At 43.3% G+C, this 25,414-nt stretch overlaps 2 protein-coding genes and 1 long non-coding RNA gene across 9 annotated transcripts; 2 read left to right on the top strand and 1 right to left on the bottom strand.

Moving 5' to 3' along the window:
- Positions 1 to 698: 698 nt before the first annotated feature.
- On the top strand, positions 699 to 4,352 carry LOC9270896 (uncharacterized). Of its 7 annotated transcripts, none has more exons than XR_010741808.1 (7): positions 699 to 1,161; positions 1,243 to 1,346; positions 1,521 to 1,577; positions 2,333 to 2,425; positions 2,596 to 2,660; positions 2,812 to 2,905; positions 4,074 to 4,352. It is a non-coding gene; the product is annotated as an uncharacterized lncRNA (long non-coding RNA). The 7 variants fall into 7 exon arrangements; XR_010741807.1 differs by having other exon boundaries at positions 2,812 to 2,945; positions 4,088 to 4,352; XR_001546813.3 differs by having other exon boundaries at positions 2,812 to 2,945.
- Positions 4,353 to 4,357: 5 nt separating this feature from the next.
- LOC4340356 (glutamate receptor 2.7) lies at positions 4,358 to 11,636 on the bottom strand. Its single transcript, XM_066311445.1, has 5 exons — positions 11,342 to 11,636; positions 7,899 to 9,286; positions 6,878 to 7,187; positions 5,964 to 6,358; positions 4,358 to 5,097 (listed from the first exon to the last, which is right to left on the bottom strand). The coding sequence occupies exons 1-5, from the start codon at positions 11,634 to 11,636 to the stop codon at positions 4,654 to 4,656; spliced, it is 2,832 nt and encodes a 943-aa protein (XP_066167542.1). The 3' UTR covers positions 4,358 to 4,653.
- Positions 11,637 to 21,751: 10,115 nt separating this feature from the next.
- On the top strand, positions 21,752 to 25,237 carry LOC4340355 (UDP-galactose/UDP-glucose transporter 7). Its single transcript, XM_015787928.3, has 7 exons — positions 21,752 to 21,894; positions 23,098 to 23,203; positions 23,318 to 23,563; positions 24,093 to 24,203; positions 24,284 to 24,442; positions 24,565 to 24,708; positions 24,808 to 25,237. Exons 1-7 carry the CDS (start codon positions 21,857 to 21,859, stop codon positions 24,973 to 24,975), a joined length of 972 nt encoding a protein of 323 aa, XP_015643414.1. The 5' UTR covers positions 21,752 to 21,856; the 3' UTR covers positions 24,976 to 25,237.
- Positions 25,238 to 25,414: the final 177 nt, after the last annotated feature.

The raw sequence follows: 25,414 nt of genomic DNA, 5'->3' as shown, positions 1-25,414 counted from the left end.
GTGCTTGCCATTTCTGAAATCAGGTTCACTAAATGGCACAAAATGCCCCTTTGTGTTATTTGATATAGTTGCAACCGTTGTGATCGAAGATGTTTTGCCATATAGTTACTACATGCATTGATTCTTCCATGCCAAATATCCCAGCATGACACATCACTCTGCCAGGATATAATGCATCTCCAACAGACTATGTAATCCAAGCATGAAAACATGCTAACTTCCTGAATCTAACTGGAGGTGTACATCCTTAAACCATAGCAGTACGTCTATAAGAGCACAAATTTAAACATAAAACCAATCAAGCTCATTACAGCTTGAAATGTGTTACTTGTTCTGTTGTTCCCGCACAGGCTAAATAGTAAGATAAATATAACACTTTTGGGCTGTTAGACGCATTTATTACACCCGCACGGCGTAGCGCGCGAGACCTTTCTAGTATTACTTTACTTAAACACCGTGGGAATGCTGAAGAATTAGCACGCCACGTCAGCGATGTTTTTGCAAAATGGTCCATGAATTTCCAGTTAATTACGCGCAAGTCTCCGCTCCCCACCGTCCGATCTCATGTTGCGATCGATCTGGCCATACACGTGTCCCGCCATGGCGGCCCTTTCACACCCGTGGGATCGTCGGATCGCGAACGGACGGCAGAGATTTCGCTAGCCCACACCAAACCCTAGCCCTCTTGCCCGCTTCGCAGCCTCTCCCTTCTCCTCCCCTCGCGTTCGTCGCCGCCGCCACCGCTGCCGGCGCAGCCGCGCAGCCCGCGCTCTTCGAGCCATCGTCGCTGCGTGGACGAGAGGAACGCGAGCCGCCACCGCCCTCTTATCCCTATTCATCCCCATGCGGCCACCGCTTCCCTCTCCTTTGCGCTCTCCACTCCGCTAGGTGAGGTGCTCGATCTGGTTCAGGGGCCGCCGGAAGCGATGGTCTAGGACGCCCCACCAGTTGATCCAGTCGCCCTTGGTCCGTCCTCCGGTGCCAGGGACACGCCGCCTTGCACGCGCTCATTCCTGCGCTCCCTCAGCTCCTCCGTGCACCTGTCGATCTCGCGTCCACCCCGACGGCCGGACGACCTCCCCGCATCCCTTGCCTGTGCTCCCGCAGCCAGATGGCCAGCTCGACGCTGCAAAGGCCATGTTCACGTCATCGCTTCCTCTGGTACCTCCAATCTCTCCTCTGGCTCTTACATCCTCACTTCTGCCAAAGGCTTCCTCCTGATTGGCATCTGTTCTTTTGCAGTACCAACGCCGCTGCCCCCATGTGGTTCTCTGCTTGCAGTTGGGACTTTCATGCATTTATTCAAGTCCCAGCTGTTCTCTGCTAGCTTGCAGTTGGTTGCCAAGGTAAAGTTCTTTCTTGGACTGATTTGAGGTTCATATTTGTGCTCCTTTTTTTCCCTGCGTAAGATGTACACTAAGAAAGATTACAGTGCAGATCCATCTCAAAGCGTTTCAGAGCATAATGTAAATGCCCTACTGTATTTTTTATCAGTGCTTATTAAGCTTCTCTAGATGCAGGTATCCCTCTCTAGATGCAGGTATTCCTCCAGTGCATATGGAGTGGTACATATCTATGTAAATTCTGTTTTCCCTCCATACGAATTAGTTACTTTTCTTAAAACATCATATGAAGTCATCCTAACCTATTTAGAACTGAAATTTTAGCTATCATTGACCTATGCGGTGGCCATGGAACGTTTTTGCATGTTATTTTTGTTCCTTAATTTGGTTTGTCCTCTTAGCTAGAGGTATACTGAGAAGCACTAGCTAGGTTCTCTCTTTAGGAGCACTAATGCATTTTGGGGAAGTAGGATATCTCTCCTGAGGTGTGCAAATTCAGGCGTTCAAAAAACCATATACTTATGTTATAGTGTTTTTCTACAATTGAAATAGTTATTGATAGCAGAATATGCTTAACATGCTACATACATAGTCATATAGCTAAAATGTGACAATTCAAATTGAAGCCTATATACCATTAGAGCAGCTACTGTGTTCCAAAACTCAGATATTTTATTTCAACAGCCAAGTAGGCTTTCAGTTATTGACAGCCAGTTGGGGATAATAGGATATGGGATGAGGTAGTTCTTAGTGTAGGAACTACGATCCATTGATAATGTTTCACTGAATGCAAATTAAAGGAGGCTTAAGTGCCTATATAATCCAGATTTTAACTATAATGTGCCAGGGTAGAATGAATCAAACTTGACCATATGAAATTATTTTTTTTCTCAGCAACCTGTGTTCCAAACTCAGATAGTTCATTTCAACAGCCATTTCTTCCCCCTTGTGCAGTCCTAATTCTTTGTTGTGTTCATTCTTTCATGCAGGTTGTAATTAATCTGGCCTGTTGTTGCCATTTCCTACGCATCCACTATCTTTCCCCTTCTGCGAATCAGTCAGCTAACACAGCATGATATGCAGTTATGCACCACTACTTAAACCATCGATCCTCCCTCTAAGTTCCGATAAGATGTTTCACATATTATATGTATATGTAGCTGATATATACGAATCCCATGATATCTCTTCTCTGTTCTTGGTTTGCTACTTATTGTAAGTTCCATATTGATGAAATATCTTCTTTCAGCAGCCACTTGCCAATTGTTGTGCTTCTATTTGGACCGTATGGAAATTCTTTGTTGTCTTCTCTAAGAGGTAATAATCTTGGTCTTCTAAATACTCACCGCATTTCCATGATAGTATGCTACGGGCAGATGCTGCATCTCTTGAGTCTCCTCAACTTCCTTCCCTTTTCATCAGATAGTATTTTATTTATTAATTTGCTGCCCACTATTTTTATATGCAGAATGACAGAGTATGTATGATATACTTTTGGACAATCTTATGTTGGGAATATTGATTGATATGTCATCAAAGATTCTCCGAACTTGGCAATCTTGGTATATATCGCATTGAACCTTTCAGTTTGTCCATTCAAAGGTATTGTTATTCGTGCATTTGTATCTCCATTTTTATTAGCTTAGGCCCTGTTTCTTTTAGCTTGAGATTATTATAATCCAGATTATTAGGAGTAAGCTGAAAGAAACAGACAACTTATTGAAGTAGCTTATTATAATCTCGAGCCTAGCTTATTATAATCTGATAAGCTCATTTAGGTGAGCTTTTTTCAGATTATTGGGTGAAAAATTACCCACCATGCCACCCCACTCCTTTTTTAGACTTGCAAACCTAATAATCTAGGTTCTAATAATCTAGGAAAGAAACAACTAACCGCTTATTCTACTACATATTATAACAATCTAGCTTATAGTAATCTGACTCAATAATCTAGATTATAATAATCTTAAGCTAAAAGAAACGGGGCCTTAGTTCCTTCATCTCTATATCCATTATGAGACAACAAGCTTATTCTGAGTCCATTCTCCCAATCCTAGGCTTATTGATTACATTTTTAAGATGTTGCATTCGGTACCAACAAATCATTTCTTTATGGTAAAAGGCTACATCTTTATATGATCTTTCTTACACAACAACCAATACTACTGTGTCAATCAAGGGTTATGGAACTTACTGACAATTACAAGGAATGTTGCACATCTAGCAAAAAAAAAAATCTATACTTCGGTTGAAGATTTTGATATTAGCTAGAACTTTACTAGATCACAAATATACATATTTATATTGTCTTCGTTAGGTCAGTCAGGCTCTATGTATAACAAGCTAAATGGCAATATGTCGAGATATGCGCTGAATATAAATGGCAGTATCAATACCAGATGTAAATGGCTAAAATTGTTGATATGAATAGTCCATGTTTTCTTTTTTATCTACATTTTGGGCATTTAGATAGTATTTACTTTTTTAGAATTCTATATATGTGTAGTAGGTACACTAGAGAGTAGAGACAGATCAAGAGGTGTGATGTCTGTAGTAGATGCATGCTCTTCTCAATTGTTATCACTAGCAGTGCTGCTTGAGAAATCATCAAGTTCAATATGTACCTTATGGGTTATTCTGTGTTCTTGATACTATCACTCTTATTTATGGTCTCTTTTTGTTCTCAGATGGTGCCAATCAATATTATTAATGGTTTATCTTTTCTGGAAGTCCTTTGTTTGTAGGTATCTAGATAACCAAAACAATTGGAGCTGATGACATGGGATTCCAAAAAATGCACATGCTATATATGTGGAGTCTAGAGATATGTTTTATTTTGTTTGATAGGAATCTGGAGATGTGTATGTTCACTAGATGAATGTTTGTTCATTACATGTGCAATCATTATATTGCAAGGGCTCAGGAACAATGAGGTGATGTTTTAGCTAGAAAATCATACATCCATACTAGCTAATTTATACCTATAATTTGGTCCGCCTTTGTGCTAAATTATGTGTGCACAACAAATTGCTAGCTTACATATAAATCTTATCTCATGTATGATTACAAATTACCAGCTGAAAACTACCTTTTATTCATCATCTTAAACACACGCGCAGCGTAGCGCGCTGTTATTGCTAGTATTTATAAAACAACAACCTATTGAAGTATTGATAGGATCGTGTAACAATTACCAATACTCATCTATAAAACAAGAAAAATACTACTACAGAACGGGACAGGATGATGCCTCCGAGGTGATATCTTGCATCAGCCGATTACTACTACTATTTGACTATTGTGTACTCAACTACTGTACTACTACTGTTGAGCTGGTCCCTGCAGCTGAGTGGTTCTGGTTCGGTGGTTCCCCAACCAACTGATGCGGCTCGCTTATTCTCTCCTCCGCGCCGCCACCAGCCATCGCCACCGGCGCTCCACCTCCACGCCGGCCGGATACACCGAAAGCGACGACGACGGCGAAGCGCCGCCGCAGCTCCGTCGGCAGCGACGAGACGGCGACGAGGTGGGCCAGGAGCGCGGCGGAGGACACGGCGGCGTTGATGAGGAACAGCCCGCCGAAGCTCCTCGGCTTCAGCCGGAGCTTGTCGTCGCCGGTGCTGTTGCTCTTTCTCGCGCAGGAGCCGGGCTCGCCGAACCACTTGTTCTCGATCCTCGCGAGCCTGTTTTCCTCGGCCAGCTGCACGATCGCGCGCGACACGTCCGGCACCAGCGGAGACCCCACCGGGAAAACCTGGATGACATTACACGCACAAACATTTACTCTCTCGTCTCAAAATATAAGAACGTATAAATAAATAAGATATTTTCTAATACTTCCTATTCCAATACATTATGCTAAGAAATATCTAATCTAATTTTAAGTTCTTATAATTTAGGACGAAGGTAGTATATAACTTGTTAGTTTTATTGTTACTGCACCATTAACAACTTAGTGAAAGAACAAAAATACATAAATACTAAGTGCCCTATGAATCGTTTTAAAAAAATGGATTTAAGCGCCCTCGTGTCTCGCATGTGTTTCAGATAGTTAAAAAAACATAGACCATGGTCTGTATACATCCTAGCTAGCTCGGATGTGTGCATCCAAAGGGATGCATAGTCCAGGTTTTAACCTTTTTTTATATATAAAAAAAATCCCAGCTAGCTACGTTAAAAAAGGCACAACAGTATTCCTCGGTTATCCTGAAAAAAAAAGAAAAAAAACCCCATCGGTTAGTAAAGGGCGAAGCCAGGAACCATAAATAGGGCTAAATCACTAGAGTATGAGCTTCTTAAACAAATTTTAACTAAAGATCAGCAAATTCCTTTGTGTTTCTTTTGGCACGTGTGGGACTTAAGCTCAAGCTGCTCCACTCGTGGCCACCCCTAAATTTAGAAAAAAAGAATTACCGTATAAGAACAAAGTATGAGCTAACTGCCACTTTCTATATGTGTTAATTTCTTGGTAAAATTCTACGATTCTTGAGGAATTAAGGAGTACCATATTTTGTAGTTTAAAATTTTGATAACTTTCAGTAATTTCTCAAGTACCATAAATCCATTTTCTATCTAAATTATGTTGTGTGAAATGTGTTGAAAGGGATGATAAGGACAGACGAATCCAAATCCACCGCTCTTGTACGTTGGACCAACTATGGCGTAGCCTTGGCAGTACTGAGACACAAAGAGCTTCAAGTAGGGCACTTCGTCAATAATTGCCGAGACACCGCCGTTATCTGACCCCATGTTTAGGGCTTCGGCATACTGGTCAATTGTGGCATATGCCCTTAGTCTGTCCTCATTGAATCCCATGTCTTTTAGGATGTTTTGGACGAATGATCCCTGCTGATAACCCACATAGTCGCCCTTCTTTAATTCGTTTATCGTCGGCTGCAGCTGTCCCACTGTCAACATCGATGTTAGGTTTGCCGTGTAGCTTGTCGTGATGATAAGAACAGTAAACACCCATACGATGACCACGAGCTTCGACAGGTTGCTCTCCAACTTCTCCTCTGAAAATTAAATCAGGATTAGTGTCGTCATCAAAAGGGAATAGTAACAAAATTGTGCAATCATATAATAATATACTCCCCAATCTTAAAATATAGTAATCGAGTATTGAATTTGATATAATATAGTACTATGAACTTGGACAGATATCGTAGTACTAGATTGTTTCTAATTCAATACTCCCTCCTTCCCAAATTGATCATCATACAATGAAATTTAAAATTTCTCAAATTGATCATCATATAACCGCATGGACACGGATTTCATCAGAATACAATTATTAATGCAGCACGGGAGAATGTGTGTATGCTAAGGTGTGTAGTTGGCATTATAATTTAACCGATGCATGCATTGTGAGAGAACGTGTGCATGGTATCTTGATTGTTGTGATTTAAATTATCTTTGATCTTGGTGTATAAATTTATATGATGATCAATATGGGAAGGAGGGAGTACTAAATTACTATATTTTAGAATGATGGAGTACTTAAAAAAAGGGGGGGGGGCAAGAACGGGGTTTACTATGGGAGAAGACTAGAGTCGAGAATGCAAAGTAGAATACAACTCCGAACTGATTACATGGCGTGCCATGGAATCGGGGGTTGATCCTGTGCTCAATTGCCCACACGACGAAGCCGGTGAAGAAGAAGAAAGCCATGCTAGTGATCCAAAGGCCCGGAGTTAGTGGCCTTAGGAAGATCCACATGTTGTTTGCCTTCTCCTTTTCCGCCACAACCATCGACACTCCTGAGTCGGTGAATGGCATCGTGAATGAAACCAGTTTCATCCGTTCTGCCGTGATCGTCATATCAGCCACAACCACATCGGCTTTCTACAATACAATAGTATTAGATTGGTATATTTTGAGACGGATGCATTTGTTAAATTTTAGTATATTTAAATGTTCTATCTTAATACAATTCTATCCTCAACAAGGTCAGGATAAATTATTTTAGTGGCATGTCATTGTTTATCGGCGGGAGTGGATTCTAATCCCTCGAAAGGATATCCCCTCGTATACATTTTTCTTCCAAATTCGATACAAATAGTTGTGAAAAAATCTAAAAAAAATTGACAATGTAGAGTATAATGATACCTACTAGTCCACCAAAATTCATGTTCAAATTCGATCTACACATCGAGAAACAAAAAAGACAAATTTAGATATAAACAGTACGCTACTATTCATACGCTGAATTTGTCTTTTTTATATCTCGACGTGTGAGTTGAGTTTGGACTTAAGATTTTGTGAAGTTGTATATATGTGTTGTATGAATGTTGTCAAATTTTTCCAGAATTTTTCATAACCATTTAGATGGTTTTTTAGCAAACGAGGGAACATCCCCTCGAGGGATTAGAATAGTTTCCCTTTATCGGCCTATACTTGTAGCACATATTGTTTCGTACCTCCTTCGTTCTAAAATATATTAATGGTATTCTACCCATTTAAGTTAAAAATAAATTTTGTGATCAAAGTTGAAGCAATAAAAGTTAATGCTGCCAAGTAAACGCAAATTAATGGAGGTGGTAAGTAGACACTAACCTTTTCATGCACCAGGTTCACCATTTTGTCATAAGATAACATGTTGTCAGTGACTGGCACATACTGATATGCGACTGGATACGCCAGCTTCGCCATGACCGCTTGGAACACGTCTATGCAGAAGCCTGTGATCATTGCCCCGCCGGCGCTCGTCTGGTTTTGTTGCCTTCGGATCGCCACGAATTGGTTGAATCCGACCTTCACCGGGACGGCGACGCGGAGCGGCCGCCCGTTCGCCGACTCGCTCCACCCGATCGGGACGGCCGCCGTCTCGCCCGGCCATAGGATTTGCTTCAGCTCCTCATTGCTGCCACTCTTGGGGCGGCGCCGCGCCATGTCCTGGGAGACCCCAAGCTCCGGCGTCCAGAAACCCACCGTCCTCGCGCCGCTGCCGATGATGTTGACAACCTCGTACGCCGACACCTGCCGCTCGCCGTCGACCAGCCTGAACCTTCCGGCCAGGCCTTGAAACGTGGTCGCGAGCAGAGCATCGAGAAACGTCGTCGTGTTGTGTTCTTCCCTCGCGTTGCTGCTCTGGTGGAGACATCGATCGGCTGCGGCGGCGGCTGCCCATGCCGTGTCGTACAGCCAGAGCAGCGACGCCGACGTGTGCGCGACGTCGTCGTCGTCGTCTTCGTCGTCGATGCCCGGGTTATCACGGCGAAACCTTGCCTTGAGCCGCCTCGTGAAACTCCTGACTTGGCCCGTCGGCTGCACGTACGGGCGTAGGCTGACGACACCCTGCATGTGCTCGATGTCGTCAGGGCTAAGGCCGTCCGCCGCGGCGCCGACGCCGGCGGTGGCGATCCACGCGTAGCCCTCCGACATCATGCCGGCGACGCTGGCCCGGCGGAAGAGGCGCGCGACCAGGGCGGGGAGCATGTGCACGACGTAGACCCGCCACGGCATGATCTTGACGGCACGGAGCGCCGCGTCGAGGCGGCCATCCGTCGCGTCGGCCGGCACGGACACGCTGTCCACCACGCCACGCGCACCGTACGACCCTGCCAGCAGCTGCCCTTGCACCTGGAACGCGTGAACCAGCGCCGGGAGGATGCCGATGCCGTAGAGCGAGTCCTCGTGAAGGAGCACGGCCGCGCGCCACGAGAACACATCGAGGATTGCGGCGATGGGCGCGGCCTGGGAGGCGATGCTGGCAGCGGTGCGCACGAAGAAGCGTGTCGGCGGTGAGCTCAACGCCGGTGAGGTAGTAGGGGAGAAGGAGAGGATCGGGATGTGGTTGCGGATCGCGATGCCAGCGAAGAGCTCGACTTCGGCTGAGGTTTGAGGCCCGATGATGGCTTCGACCTGGGCGTTCTTGTTCATCAACTCCTCAACTGCAAGGACAACGAGAAGGGATAAGTAGTCCATTAATTTAATTTTATCCCCTTCAATTAGCGTTTGTTTATAAACAACTATAAACTCTAATATCGGATATTGAACCACCCTTAACTCTTAAAACCGTTCTTCTTCCTGGTCCAAACCCAAGTGGTTTTGACGTACGTGCTGAGTGACAATTCGATAAGCAAAAATATATTTCCTTTGCTTTTTTTTACATTGGTTATTTTAATTTTAAACTAATCAACGTCAAATATTAAAGAATATAGATACTACTTATCAAAATTCGGAGGTGTCACTTAGATCTATAAACTTGTAAAATACGTATCTAAATCCATCAACTCGGTTTAATGAATCATAGCAGGTTCAAACTTCATTTGACCGGAGATGACCACCGACATGGCACTCCATGTAGGCAGAAATTTTGCATCCGGCCTCCTCCTCGTTCAATACTACCCCAAATACCAACCCCTCCCCCCTCCCAAAAAAAGATCTCCCCAATCTAGATGAATGCCAGAGAACAAAAAAGAGTGAAGATACTTACGATACACAGGCATGCGCACCGGTTCATCTTTTCCCCTAAATTTGGGGTCCATCATGGACACTCCTGCAACGTCCCCAATAACGTGTAACATGGATGTCGATCTAAGGAGAATAATACACGACGAAATGAATCGTCTTGTTTCCAACAATTATTCTTCTAGACGGTACAAACAAACTCCTAGAAGCTACAAACAGACTTCGACAGATTAAGGAGATATTATACCAAGTAATAATTAAAAAACGTTTTTTGTACTCAACAAATATTAAAAAAAATTCAACATGTATTTAACTAAGAGATATGAGAAATACACATATTACTTATACACGGAGGAATAGATCGAGGATACGTAGTTAGCAATAACATTGTAAACAGATGCATGTAATCAAAATAATAAATATGATGGAATATTTTTACAAAATTAAGTAAAACTGAAAAACGGTTTGGTGCATACTTTCTCTGTAAAAGAAAAAAAAAGCAACTTTTAAAAATAAATTTAGATAAACACTTGTACAAATTTATCATCAGAAGTTGGTTTTCTCCGGTATACTGAGGTAGCTAGCAGATGCATGTGCAGCCGACCAGCCGTGTAAGCCAGCACCACTGTCACTACTGGAGAAAGTATCTTTGATCAGTCGACCAAATTACATAATAGTCCTGGTTCCAATAAAAACCGGAACTAAAAATTCTTTTTAAGCGCAACGAGACTATGTGTTCTTCAGTTCCGGTTGGTAGGCTATGTCAGGCCCCCCGGGATCTTTACTCTCGGTTTGTAACACCAACCGGGACTAAAGATCCTAACTGACTAAAGATCCCGGGGATCTTTACACCGGGTTGGTAACGCCAACCAGGACTAGTTAGCTTCCTTTATATATGTACTCCCTCCGTCCCACAATATAAGGGATTTTCAGTTTTTACTTGCAACGTTTGACCACTCGTCTTATTCAAAATTTTTTTTGCAAATATAAAAAACGAAAAGTTGTGCTTAAAGTACTGTAGATAATAAAGTAAGTCACAAATAAAATAATTAATAATTTCAAAAAAATTTGAATAAGACGAGTGGTTAAACGTTACGAGCAAAAACTCAAAATCCCTTATATTATGGGACGGAGAGAGTATTTTTTATCCAACCTGAGCCAAGCTTCAAAATTTCTTCTTGAGGAGGGGAGGTGTTGCCGAAATTTTTTATGAATTTATTTTGGTGATTATATACAAATTGGAGGTATCTAAAAGGTCAGTAACTTCATCCTCCAATATTTTTTGGTTATCATATTACATTTAGAGATATGTTTTGTATACATTATTGCCTCTGTAATTTTGATGGAAGTTGATCAGAGAGAAATTTTTCGTAGGGAAGAAAGAATATAGAAATTTTTACCAACCGACACTAAAGATCGATCTTTAGTCCCGGGTATTTGAACCGTCCCGGATCTTTAGTCTCGGTTTGCTATCTAGGACTATAGGATGTTACAAACCGGGACTACAAACCATTTCTCCAGTAGCATGTGCATACGTTACATCTAGCTTAGCTAGCTAGCTTCATGTGTATAGTAGCTGCACTCACCGGCGTGCGCTGCCGCAAGGACGTCCCCGCGCGAGTCCCTGACGCGCAGCTCCACCCTCGCGCGCGCGGCCGCGGCGGTAGAATAATCGTTGGCGCCGTAGTAGTCGTCCAACGCCATTGAAATGCAGGCGAGGCTCCTCCTTCCCTCGCCGCCGCTCGCCAGGTCCAGCACAACTCCGACCCTCACCGGCGCCGCCGCCGCCGCCCTACTGATGGCACCGCAAAGCACGACCAGAAGAGAAAGGCGAGCTACTGCAGCTGCCGAAGCAGCAACGGGAAGCGGCCACCTCTCCATAACCGATAACTCGATCGTGTTTAGCTAGCTAGCTTGTTCTTTCAATTCGCTCGATGATCGGGTGTAATTAAGTTAGTTTACTCGATCGATGATCGTGTTATGAATGGCATACATATACACGTAGGAGTACCTTAACTGGAGACACGCGGTTGGTCTTGTGCGACTTGTACAATGCAAGTCGCAGGAAATTTCGCGGAGTATTCTTCCGCTGGCCGGTGGGTTAATTTTGTAGAATATCAACATGCTCGATCTCAACTCTGAACTATTAACTGTCAAAAAAAAAAACTCTGAACTATTAAGGCTGTGTTTGGAACATTGTGTTCCCAACTTTCCCTTCTCATTTTTCGTGCGCACGTTTTTTAAACTGCTAAACGGGACCTTTTTTTTTTAAGTTTCTATACGAAGTTGCTTAAAAAAATCATATTGATCCACTTTTGGAAAAAAAAAATGAGCAAATACTTCATGAGCTAATGAGCCGTTTCGTTTTCCGTGCACACAGCTTGTGTTGGAAACACAGGGTTTCCGAACGCAAATCTCCTACTATAATTTTATTTAGTCGTATTAGTTAGTACTCTCTCCATCTACTTTTGATAGTTATATTTCATTTTGGCACACAGACTAAGGATAATTAATTCTATTTATCCATTTAAACATGCTACTAGTCATTCCTCGTAAACAAGCGATTCATTAATATTTATATTTCTCAATACCCATGTAGCCAATCATGTGTGGAAGAATGAATAGTCATGCATTAAATCCGAGAAAGTCATTAAAATGATAAGTTGTTGAATTGAAATATGCCTATCAAAAATTTTTTTTTAGATCTGGAAATATGATTATCAAAAGTAGATGGAGAGGAGTATTTGAGAACGTTGATCTTTAAATGTCTTAGCTAACCAGCTATTAAAACACTGTTATATTGAGAGAAGGTGAGTGTTTGTTTTTACGATAAAATTATTAATCATGGCGTTGGGGAAAACAACGTATGCATAGAATTCGATATAGCAGCGAATTACTCTATTGGATCGAGATAGTTCGCCTGTAGTATTCTTGCTCTCTGATGCGTATACCGATCAAGTCAATGTCTTTTTAATTGCGTCAACGCGTGTAGTTTTATTTCAAGCGGCAAATACTAATTAGGATGAACGGCAATGTAATAATGTTTGCAATGACGTTCTAGGCGAGCGAGATTCATCATATATTATCTTGAAGCAATAATACGTAGCCACGTGCCCACGTACATTAAAGAAGTTCTGTTTTCTGGTACCTATAAAGACAAGAAACCGTGAGAGTGCATATAGCCTAGTGGTTATATTGATCTGAGTAGCACCCTAAGCATGTTTGGTTTGGAGACTCCTTAGGATAGGTTGGCGCCACCCTGTTTTTTGGAACAGAAAATCTACACAACAGTGTCATGTCCCAACGGGATAAATTAATTAATGATGCAATTCATTTAACAAATCAGAGTATCAGGCCACCACACACACATTACTTAGGGCTGGTTTAGTTCGCGAAAAGAAAATTTTTTGGTATCACATCGGATGTTTGACCGAATGTCGGAGGCTTTTCGGACACGAATGAAAAAAATAATTTCATAACTCACCTGGAAACCGTGAGACAAATCTTTTGAGACTAATTAATCTGTCATTAGCATATGTGGGGTTACTGTAGCACTTACGGCTAATCATAGACTAATTAGGCTCAAAAGATTCGTCTCGCTATTTCCACCCTAACTGTGTAATTAGTTTTTTCATTTATCCATATTTAATGCTTCATACATGTATCCAAAGATTCGATGTGATGTTTTTGGGGAAATTTTATGGGGAACTAAACGGGGCCTTATCCTCTGGACCTCCGGGAAGCTCATCTTCCTCCCCTCTCTCTCTCTCTCTCTCCTTGTTCCCCTCATGCTCGTCTTTCCCCCTACTCCATCATGTCGGTGAAGGTTCGTGCAAATCCACCGTGTATGTCGACCTCCCCCACACTAGTGTTGCTCTGGGCTCGATCCCCCTTCTCCTTGTCCTATGCTTCTTCCACTTTGATGGCGTGCCCTCTGTCTTCTTTGGAGAAAGGAAGAGGATGGAGATGATGATGCTGACAATGGAGGATGGGGAGAGCTTGCCATGGAATACTATGTAGGTGATAGGGAGTACAAGCAAGGCAGGTTCCTTGCCAGCGACGATGCCTTTTAGCTCTATTGCTACCGGATTTAGATATTGTCTTTGTGTGTCTTCTCTTTTGGGATGGATGGATGGATGGATGGATGGATGGACGGTGCGAGGCATAGCATGGCCGTTGCCGACAACGCCGATCAGGTATAATGTCGGCAACAGCGTTTCTAGCTCCATAGTTGCTAGACTTGAACCTTCTTTTGTCTTTGTTTTTTGTTGTTTTGGATCGATGGATGGATAAACAGATAAATGGGTTGTTTGGATCTTGGTTGCTTTTAGGGTAGTGGTGGTACCAGCATACCAAGGATGATACTAGCACATTAACTGTGTGTATCAAACATGATACCTAGGTATTAAGCATGATACATCTAAGTATCATCTCTGGTGCATATAGGTATCGGATATGGTACCTGGTACCCAGATATGGTACATATAAGTATCATGAGTATTAAGCATGATATATCTAAGTGCCAGCTCTGGTATATATAGGTATCATGTTTGGTACTCATAGATACCGGACATGATATTTGATACCAGATCTGATATATTCCAGATCTGATATATATAGGCATCAGATATATTGTGTATGGTGCTAGCCTGCTAGGTCGGGCCTTGTACCTCACATCAGAAACAACACTAGCTTATTTTTCAGTGAGTGGTGGCTACACGTGGTGTCGACGGGTGGTACCATGACTATGGTATTTAGATGGTATGGGGATCGTCGGTACCAGGGTATATGCGAGATTGAGGTAAAAGAGATGGAGACAAGGATTTTTATACAAGTTCGAGCCCCTTATTTAACATGTAATACCCCTACATCCTGTTGGCCTAAACCGGTGTTGCTCTTTATTCATCTGAATCACACAAGTTCAATATTTGGGATAACCTATCTAGTTGTCGTCGACTTGGCGGCATGGATAACCAACTCGTAGTTAACGACGGGGTAGTCTCCTCCTCGAATATGAACTCATCGTGATCAGAGATGGCGCTAGATCCCTCTTGCCGGCCTCCGTAGGCACCGGATGGGGTATATTTAGGCTAATCTCTGATGTCGAGATCTGCCAGCGTGTGTTGGCTTGCGTATATGTTGTGTCTTGTTGATCTGTCCCCTCCTCCTAGGGGGGGCTTGTATTTCTACCCATAGATGCCCCCTTGTCCAAGTAGAACTTGGGAGACCAATATGGATACAATCCGAGTAGTCCTTGTCGTTTCCATATAGAACTCTATTTGTCCTTCCTTATCCGGAACTTCTTCTATATACGAGGTATGATTCCGTATAAGGCATGGTATGTGGTGGGCCCTACCGAGCTTAGTTGATCACTATTGGGTATGTGATATCCATAACCCTGACACCATGGCCTTACGATAGGAGACCGCATGCGATGTCTTAACAAAAAGAAAAAAAAAGGTAGCGTGCTAGGAGACTAAAGCTTGGTGTGGGCAGATTCATTTAACTATCCCATGACTCTCAATCCCTCAAGGGATCCCGTGCGCTAGCGGTTCTCTTTTTGGAATAGGTCCATCCAAGTTGCTTGTTTGGTTGAAGAGGGATGGGATGGTCCTAGTTTTTGTTTGGTTGGAGGATTAGGTGGGATCAAGTCGAAGGCATTTGATTGAGCACATTGCGAGTGCCAAGCGTCGCACTGTCGACCTCCGTCGAGCTTCGTCGGGCGCCGCCGTACATAGTCATGCTCCTGCAGGCTTCGTCGCGTGCCACTGCACGTCCGCAAGTCGCGAGCTCCGTCGTGCTCCCGCAAGCTTTGTCGCGCAGCTGCACGTCCACGAGCCAGGAGCTCCACCGCACTTTAGCGGGCTCGCGCCGTCAAGCTCTATCCCGCGCGTCACCACCCGTCTGCGCGCTAGGAGCTCCACCGCGTGCCATCAAGCTCTGGCCCGCGCGTCGCCGCACGTCCGCGAGCAACGAGCGGCGGCGCCCGTCCACGTGTTGTCGAGCTTCGGCCCGCGTGCTGCCACACGTCTGTGAGTCACGAGCGTCGGCATCCATCGGCGAGCCGCAAGCTTCGCCCTATGTGCCGCCCCATGTCCGCGAGCCACGAGTGTCAACGAGCGTCGATGAGTAGTGAGCTCCGCCCCGTGCACCGCCACCCGTCCGCGAGCTGCGAGCGTCGACGAGCAGCGAGCTCCTCCCCTTGCGCCGCCATGCTTCCCAGCGAGCTTCGCGCCGCGCGCCCGTCCACGAGTAACGAGCTCCGTCCATAGTTATTGAGACCGGGCCGGTAATCAAACCGGTGAGGCTCTTGGTTCAATGGTTCACTGGTTCAACCAGGTGAACCACTGGTCTGACCCGGTTCAATAACTATTAAATGCATTACTCATTCTATCAAAAACACAAGAAGCATAGTAACCTGATGGTTGGCGAGTTAACTCCCTCCTATGTGGTCCTGGGTTCGAATCCCACCTACCCATATTTTTCCTCACTTTTCCCCCAGCATCACCCATGCACGCGTGCCCATCCCACATACAGCAGCCACGAGACCGTTTTTCCCCCACCATCACCCATGCACGCGTGCCCATCCCACATACAGCAGTATGAGACCGGTTCAGCGCCACGAGACCGTTTTCCCCCACCATCACCCATGCACGCGTGCCCATCCCACATACAGCAGTATGAGACCGGTTCAGCGCCGATTTTATTTCCGGTTTAATAGCGGTTTTACCTCAAAACCGGGCGGTCTCACCGGTTCATGGCTGGGTCGATTGCATGCCGGTCTTTTACCTGGACCAGACCGGTAAGGGCTCTGGTTCCAGTTTTTCCCGATCCGGTCCGGTCTTAATAAATATGGCTCCGTCCCGTGCGCCGTGTGCTGCCCAGCAAGCTTCGCCCCACGCGTTGCCGCCCTGGGGAAGAACATGGGAGAGAAACCCAGGTGGGTTCAATTGGTCCGGGAGATTTTGGCGGATGAGCCAAACTCGGATCTGAGAGGAATATTTCCATCTGGGTTCAACCCACTTCATGCATTCCTTCTGACCCGTCCCGCCCCTGCAACCAAACACATGCTAAGGTACTGAGTTCAAATCTTCATAGGAGCGATTTTCAGACTGGGTTGTTTGAGGGCTAAGTTCCTAATTTAAAAAGGCTACATATATCCGGTTGTCTTGTTTTGTATCTCGAGATACATGTACCGTGAGGTACCAATCTTAATCCGTCCGTTGATTGTTGAGGGATACGATAGGACGTGACAAGTGCGCGACACGACATGTGGTCCCAATTGCCAAAGTTTTTTTTAGCGGCTAGCGGTTGTGTCATCGTTCATCCCTATTAGATCCATTCCCAACGCCACACTACGCATTCGTCGGAGCTGCCCCTGTTGCCGCATCTGCATCCGCCACAAGCGCCGCCGCCGCCAGAGTGGTGTGTGAAGGTGCACTTAAACCCCCTAGTGGGTTTTGGTGATTAATGACAAGGTGGTTAAAGGGGACTAACGTGTTTATCAAGTTTATTCACAGGAGTTTAGTCCCAAAGCAAGTTGTGATGGCTAAGAATGCAAGGAGACCCCCCAATTTGAATGTTCCTAAGTGCGAAAAACACCGAAGGTGATTAGACTAGGTCTTTCACTTTCGAAATTGAGTTTAGAAAAAACCGTACTATAAAGAGGGGTTTCAAGTGTGGTTCTAGGGTATTCAAAGTGCTCTGAGTCATATCCATGAGTCTAAAGGTTTTTGGAATCTTTTTTGGAAATGTTTTTCCCCGGGACAGAGAGGCCTACCCGGAGGTTCTGGCCGGAACCTCCGGACACCAAAGTTTATTTTCTCCCCGGGACAGAGAGGGCTACCCGGAGGTTCTGGCCGGAACTTCCGGGCACCGAAGTTTAGCTAGATTTTTTCCTAAGTGCTGCCCGGAAGTTCCTGGCACTTTTGCCCGGAACCTCCTGGCAGGTTTCCAGTTCAAACTTGTGAGTAACGGCTAGATGACGTCACCTAGCCGTTATATATATGGATTTCGTCCCCAGGTCACCCTTTGGCCATTCCACTTCAGCTCTTTCATGTTCTAGGGTTTTCTAGCCACTCCCAAGCTTCCTTTGCTTCCTCCACTCAAATCTAGAGCCTATCTTGTGAGATTGAGAGATTAGATTAGAGTGTAGGAGTGTTTTGGAGATGGCTTAAAGATTAGGTTTGTTTGAGCACTTTGGATACCTTGTGGGCTGTCACTTGGGCTTATTACTCTTGGAGATCTTCTCCTAGACGGTTAGGTGTCGCCTGTGAGCTTCCAAAGATCTTGTGGATGTCCCGGAAAAGTTTGTGAAGGTTTTCCTCACCTCCGCAAGGAAACGAGGTAAGTGAGTAAAGATTCTTGTGCTGAGTTTTCAGAGGTTGTCCTAGGTAGAGCAACTTGCACTTGTGGTCTTTTCTAGAAGGAATTGTGAGTTGGATCTTGGTGGTCACTCAATTCTAGAAAATGACCTAGAAGTGTTGAGTTGAAGGCTGTGGACTTCTTCTGGGATCTTTGCATAAGTGAGGCAAGGGGTTAATCGAGACCCGGCTCTTTGAACACCTCAACGGAGAGTAGGATCCGTGTGATCCGAACTTCGGGAAAAAATCGCCTTTGTCTCTCTTGTGCATGATCTGTGTTTGAATCTGCTGGTATCTTGTGATTTACATCTTGTGCTACCTTGTGCCTGATTGTCTCTAGCTAGGACCTGTTTTACATCCCCGATTTCAATTTTCTCTGTTGCCCGGAAGTTCCTGGCCCAAGAACTCCGGAAGTTCCGGGCTGCTCATCACTGCCAGGAAGTTCCGGTGTTCTTCACCAGGAGGTTCCGGGCCCTGGCCCAAGAACTCCGGAAGTTCCGGGCTGCTCATCACTGCCAGGAAGTTCCGGTGTTCTTCACCAGGAGGTTCCGGGCCCTGTTAAATTAACCGCTGCGATTGTTGAGAAAATTTCAGGAAAGCCTATTCACCCCCCCCCCCCCTCTAGGCTACATCTCTGCGCATTCAGTGTGCATCCACTGCAAGGGCCGCCGCCACAGCTGCAAGGGTTGTTGCCGTAATGGTTCTCGCTGAAGTGCATTGTGACTTGTCGCCGCAACCGCCAACCTTGTTGTCACGGCAAGGAGACGTTGGATCTGGCGCTGCCAAGGTCGAGGGGAAGCCACCGCGTCGCGTGCCGTCGCTACTGCCGCACCATCTTCGTCGCTGCCTTGCGCCACCCGTTCTTCGCGCCTGAATTGAGAGGTCATCGAAGCCCACCACTGTTGTCCTCGCTCGCCGCTATATTTCCGGCGGCGAGCTCCAGCAGCAGCGAGGTGGAGGAGAGGGTGTGGGTGGTGTTAGAAGTATAATATGTTAGTTAGAGATAAGAGTCAAAAACAAATTATAGAGATAAGATATATCCTAAAGATAAGATAGAGTACTAGAGATAGAATCATAGAGATAAATCTATTTTTATTTGTATTGTACTCCAAGTCTCTATCCTATATGTACTCCTATATATACCTCATGAGAGGGTCAATGTAATAGATCAGGAAATATCAGAATACAACAATTAGATTTTTCTATAGATGGCGGCTGCTAGGGTTCGTTGTCGCCCCTGAGTCGCCTGTGCGTGGGCGACGCGATGGGAAAGTTAGGTTTTGTATTTTGAGTCATCGTATGGGTGTTTGTCGCGCTTATTCTGACCTCAAGCTACACGGCAAACCTGGCAATCAATGCTGACGGTCCAGCAGCTCCAGCCAGCAGCAACCAACGTCCAAGATCTCCTAAGAGACAGCAAACGTCGGGTATCAAAAGGGCTACACCGTGGTGCACTGGCTTGAGGAAATGGGCTTCCGGAAGGAGAGAATTTGTGCGGTTATGCCTCGTTGGGAGGAGTATGATGACTCCCTTAGGAGGGGCTCTAAAAATATATTTGACTTTTAACTATTTATTTTATGTGCCATATGTCTATGGCATATGAATACAGGTGATAAATAGTTAATTGTTATATCTAAGAGCGATAAATAGTTAAATATCTCGAAAATGGGTTTTTTTGCGGTATCTACTGTATTTGACGAGATACCCTACCTGAAGGCCTTCCTCTCAAATTATTGTCAAGGTTACAGCATGGTTGGCCCGACCTAACAGGTTGGGAGGCTTCGGATTTGTAAGTCTCTCTCGTCTGTTAAAATACTTCATCATCTACTCCAGTTAATTTACTGGGTTAGTGAACAAGATTTGATCAATTTTGTGATGTGTTTCTTTCAGGCATTTCCGATAGGATCGCCGATTGTGCACGACATATATATAGCAAGCCTTCATGCTGCCCTCGGTGCAGGAGGAGATGGCACGGATAGATAGGAAATGGTTCGGTGACACACAATCCGGCGAGGCTGCGAGGCAAGAGCAGCTGCGTCGACTCGTCATCATCCAGCCTTGGGTTCAGAGGTAGATGTGTTCTTCATGGAGGCGACACGTTGATCCTTTGAGGAATGGCATTGGTACTGCAAGTCAACTGAAGAAAGCTAGATTAATTAGATGCTACGGCTGGTGATCGATGAATCAAGCAAGAGGAACTGAGGAAGTATCTTTTTTGAAAGAGCACGATTGGTACCTCCATTTCAAAGATAAATGCTAGTAGCTGCTTCTGAATCTTATGCAAGAATTTGAGAGCATCCTAGAAATAGATCGTGCATAAACATCTACTAGCATGTAATGTGATGATTGCGTAGAAGAGCTTCAGAGCCTCAGAGGTCATGTGCGGTTTCGAGATTAGAGAAGAAACGGCAGAGTTGAAATGACTTCTTGATACTCCATGGGCAGTGCAATTCTTTTATACTACAATGCGCCGTAAAATGATGCCAAAATATGTAATTCAGTTTGTGAAAATATTGACATGATTTTTTCATGTTAACAGGTATGGATACTTTCCATCTTTTAGTTGAATTTACAAAGATTTAGAGAATATGTTCTCTAAAATAGCTTGTAAGCCACTGTCTCATTTCCAGATTAGAATATATAGTTCAGGTTCAGAACAATTATTCTCTCCTTTTAAATATAACCACTGGCACGGTATCTGTGTATTTGTGTGGCTGGATTTTAATATTATATACATGTTCGATTTAGACGCTTTGGAACACTCTTCAATATTTAGAATGTACATGTCTTAGTTGATTTAAATGCTAAAGTTTATATCTAGATGTAACCAGATGATCATAATACCGATTAACAAAATCATGATCAAATCATATGTTAGATTGATCCTTCAATTAGTTAATTAAGGCTGCGTTCGTTCGTAAGGTTTGGTTGGGATTTTAAGCGGCACGCGAAACAAGAAAATTCATTAATACATAATTAACTGAGTATTAATTAAAGTAATAAATTTTAGAAATCATTACTTTCATGGTAAAAAATGGTAGAAAGCCATATTGTTATAACTTGTGACATATAACCACATGTTTCATGGTCTAAGTATTCCATTAAATCTCACATTTATTCAAACTGTAATTAATTTTATCATATGTGAAAAATATTGAAAGTAGTGAAGAGTTAAATCGTAGTTAAAATCAACAATTAAAAATTCCATATAGATTATATTTTAAAAACTTAAGTAAATGTGTGCTAAACACACACACACATATATATATAGGAGCGGGGTTTTATAAAACCATAATAAATGAGTTTTATATAACACCAGTCATAATACCTGTTATATAGGTTGAACGGTTTACTGAAAATCTACTCAATTGATTTATATAAACTTAAAAAACAGATTTAAATTAACTTTTTTTTAGAAATAACTTCTATATAAGAAAAGGTTCTACATGCAATACATCGTTTAGAAGTTAAAAAAAGAGAATGTTTGTACTTTGTAGAATGCAATACTCTTCTTTTTTTGGAAAAAAAAAAGAGAGAAAAGGTTAGTCAATTAATTAACGGATTAATTTGAGAAGGACACTTGGGCGCATTTTGTTGATATAACCCCAGCCCCCGCCAATTCCGATGCTCCCCCTCCGTCTCCAGATCTCCCCCCACCCACATTCCCCAGCACCTGTCTTGCTCCGGTCCATGTAGAGCACCCCGCCTTGTCGGAACCGCGAGCTCGAGGAGAGAGAGATGGGGGCGGAGACCGGCGAGCCCAGCTCCTTCCTCAGGTCAGCTTCTTCTTCTTCTCCTTCCTCTTCTTGTTTCAGCTCTCCCCTTTCCCCCACCTCTTCTTCTTGGCCATGTTCTTGTTGATTGGGAAAAGAACTTCGTAGGCGGCGGATGAGGCTCGTCAAGATTTCTGTTTTTTTTTTCCTTTTCTTTGCGGTGATTTCGACAGCCGCTGTGTTGGACTTACCGCTGTAGCATTCGGCGGAGGATGTTTCTTGATTCATTCTGAAGTCTGAATCCAAGAAAATGAGGGGAAATCGCTGCGTCGGCTCGCGGGCTGTAGCATTCGGTGATTGAATTGATTGTTTCTTGATTTACTGTGAATTACGAATCCAAGAAAGAGGGGACAAAAAGTGTATTCCAGTGAGTGATGGTTGCTTGAGATGTCAGTCCCCTTCTTCAAGACGCAAACACGTGCATTATGCATACATCGATCAAGACCTGCCAAGGCCCAAGGCCATCTCCCATCTGGCATTGCAATGAGGCAATGAGCATTCTGCAGGCTAATGGAGGTGGCAGAATGGTTTTTTTTTCCCCTTAAGAACATCCTGCATTAGGCTTTAGAGTTTACAAGTACTTATTTTCACTTGAGAAAGCAGGTTGCTTCATTACTTAAAAGGAATAGGTAGTCAACTATCTAGCCTCGCAGTGTGGTGCAATTCTACTAGTATTTTTTTAGTTAAGCTGCACGGATGCCTGTGCATGATGATTAAATAAAACGCGCTAGATTTCATCATCCCGAGCTATTGATATAATGATATTGCCAAAGATGCCGTGGGGGGAATCTTCTTGATTCATTTAATTATTGGAAACTAGAGAACATCATTACTGCATTTGTTATCATGTCATCAATTCCTGAGATTTAAGCTCTGATTGTTTGGTCTACTGACCGATAAACGTGGAAAAATAAACTGAGCAACCAAAAACAATTTATGGGCAAAATGTTTATAACTGTGTTCTTTACAGCTTAAAAGCCAATACTAGAAAATAAACTACAATGAAAAAAACCTCAAAATCAACTCTAAAATTAAGTTTTAAAATTCATTTTTTGTTGTGGCTAACAAGACAACAAGCAGAAGATGAGAGGCCAGCCACAAATATTGCAGTTTTCTATACATTTATGGATCTGTTGGTTCAGACCTAATTGAAGTAGGAAATGTATTGGAAGTTCTGACCATTTCCCTCTTTATCTTCTCTTGCAGCTTATCTGCTGCCTTCTCCTATGGAATTGCATCTATGGCAATGGTATTCGTGAACAAAGCAATTCTTATGCAGTATGCTCACTCAATGACTCTTCTCACCTTACAGGTATAATTATGAACAAACATCAGCCATCATTCATCAGTGACAACAAAAAAAAAGTTATTTTTTCCTATGTTTGTCTGAGCCTGATTATTTTGTTCAATATCACTATTTCTGCAGCAAATAGCTACAGCACTTATCATACATTTTGGTCAAATTCTAGGAGTGTCTAAAAGAAAAGATTTCAGTATGGCAACAGGAAGGAAGCTTCTTCCGCTGTCGATCTTCTACAATGCAAATGTTGCATTTGCGCTGGCAAGCCTAAAAGGGGTTAACATTCCTATGTATATTGCAATTAAAAGGCTCACTCCCCTTGCTGTACTGGTGGCTGGGTGTTTACGGGGAAAGGGGAAACCACCAACACAGGTGAGTGCATTTTTTTTAGTCATTTTATTTCTTTTCTCCACTAGGTTTTACAGAGTTATGGTTTTACTTTACACATGCCAATGCCTACCCAAGATGTTACTTTTGGATTGTGAAAGTCAATTTAGTGGCATTACAAGGTGAATTGTCCTAATAAAGTTAGGTAGGATATTTCGATAGAAGTCCCAATTCAAGATTTTGGCCTTCTAAGATGGCGTCATCATCAATTCATACTCCCCTTCCCCGCAAAAAAAAATAAATAAATCATACTCCCCTAGTTTTTTTGCCAGTCAGCTACTTGAGGGATCCATATGCTGCTTATAAAATCACGAGAGCACTAAACAACATTGAATAGGTCAACTTAATGTTGCCACTGAATTGCAAGATTTACCATGCAATCCTTTGAAGATTTTCAATGGACTCAACTATAGTATATTAGTATCCCCTTGGGAAGGAATATATCTTTACCACCATATTTGGCTCTTTCCTTCAAAAATATTTTGCTCTTCCTCACTACTACAAATTTATTTAGGTGTCCCTTTCAGTCATCTGCACGGCCGCTGGAGTCCTTATTGCAGCTCTTGGAGATTTTTCCTTTGACTTGTATGGATACTCCATGGCTCTAACATCAGTCTTCTTCCAGGTTGTAATATGTTCACTATTGTTGCTCTCAGATAATTGTTTGGATTTCTAACTGTAACTGACAATTGAGTGTGTATGCAGACAATGTATTTGATTCTTGTGGAGAAATCAGGAGCAGAGGATGGTCTTTCCTCCGTTGAGTTGATGTTTTATAACAGCGTATTATCACTACCCTTTCTGTTTTTCATCATTATAGCAACAGGAGAATTCCCCTATTCTCTTTCAGTACTCTCTGAAAAGGTTAGTAGTACCAATACAGGCTTATCAAATTTAAGTAGGACATCAAAGATAGCAATCTGTTTTGCAGTGCTTTCCTGGATCCAATTTCCTAATCTACATAATTGGTGTCACTTGCAATGCAGACGGCCTCGCTAACATTCAGTGCTATTCTTCTTGTTTCGCTGGTGATGGGTATCGTCCTGAATTTCACCATGTTTTGGTGCACGATAGTGAACTCCGCTCTGACGACAACAATAGTAGGAGTTCTCAAGGGTGTTGGATCTACTGTAAGCAGTTCTATCTCTAACCAAATTACTGAAACACCGTGTTTTCGAAGTTCCAAAACATTGACATCTTATACCGTCTCACTTCGTCGGCTCTTTCAGACCCTGGGTTTCGTTCTGCTGGGAGGTGTGGAAGTGCATACTCTCAACGTTACTGGATTGGTGATCAATACATTTGGAGGTGTCTGGTATTCATATGCGAAGTATATGCAGAAGAGGAAGATGCCAAAGAGGATTGCACCTGATGTAGAGGCACATCCTCACAAGTAACATCATTCAGTAGCTCTGAAGCATAGATATAGTAGCTATGTAGTTAAGCTTCATTCTTTAAGCAGATAAATTATTGAAATGCCATACCAGTTCCAATCCAATTTTTACCTGAACTCCCATTCTAACATCAGCAAAATAGCTGGTGCAGTGAAGGAAGCTAATTAACTTTTTTTTTTGTGAAAGACCAGTTGATCACCTGGCTGTAGTGTACTCCAATATCAGTCCCAGTAATTCAATAGTAGTAATACAGGTTTCGCATGGAGTCTTTATCTTGTATCTTTCAATCCAAATTTCAGTTAACCCACAATCCAAATCAGCCTGAGCAAAGCTTGCGTCGAACAGAGAGTTTCAGCGGTTTAGTAGTAGAAATTTCGCACAAATTTCATATAGAAGTAGAACAGAGCAATTTCTGTGCTGCCGAACAGGAGCAGTAGAACAG

The sequence above is a fragment of the Oryza sativa genome, chromosome 6 (genome assembly GCF_034140825.1).
Source record: "Oryza sativa Japonica Group chromosome 6, ASM3414082v1".
Lineage (NCBI taxonomy): Eukaryota > Viridiplantae > Streptophyta > Magnoliopsida > Poales > Poaceae > Oryza > Oryza sativa.
The sequence above is the reverse complement of the archived record's forward strand: the minus strand, read 5'-3'. Positions and strand labels throughout refer to the sequence as shown.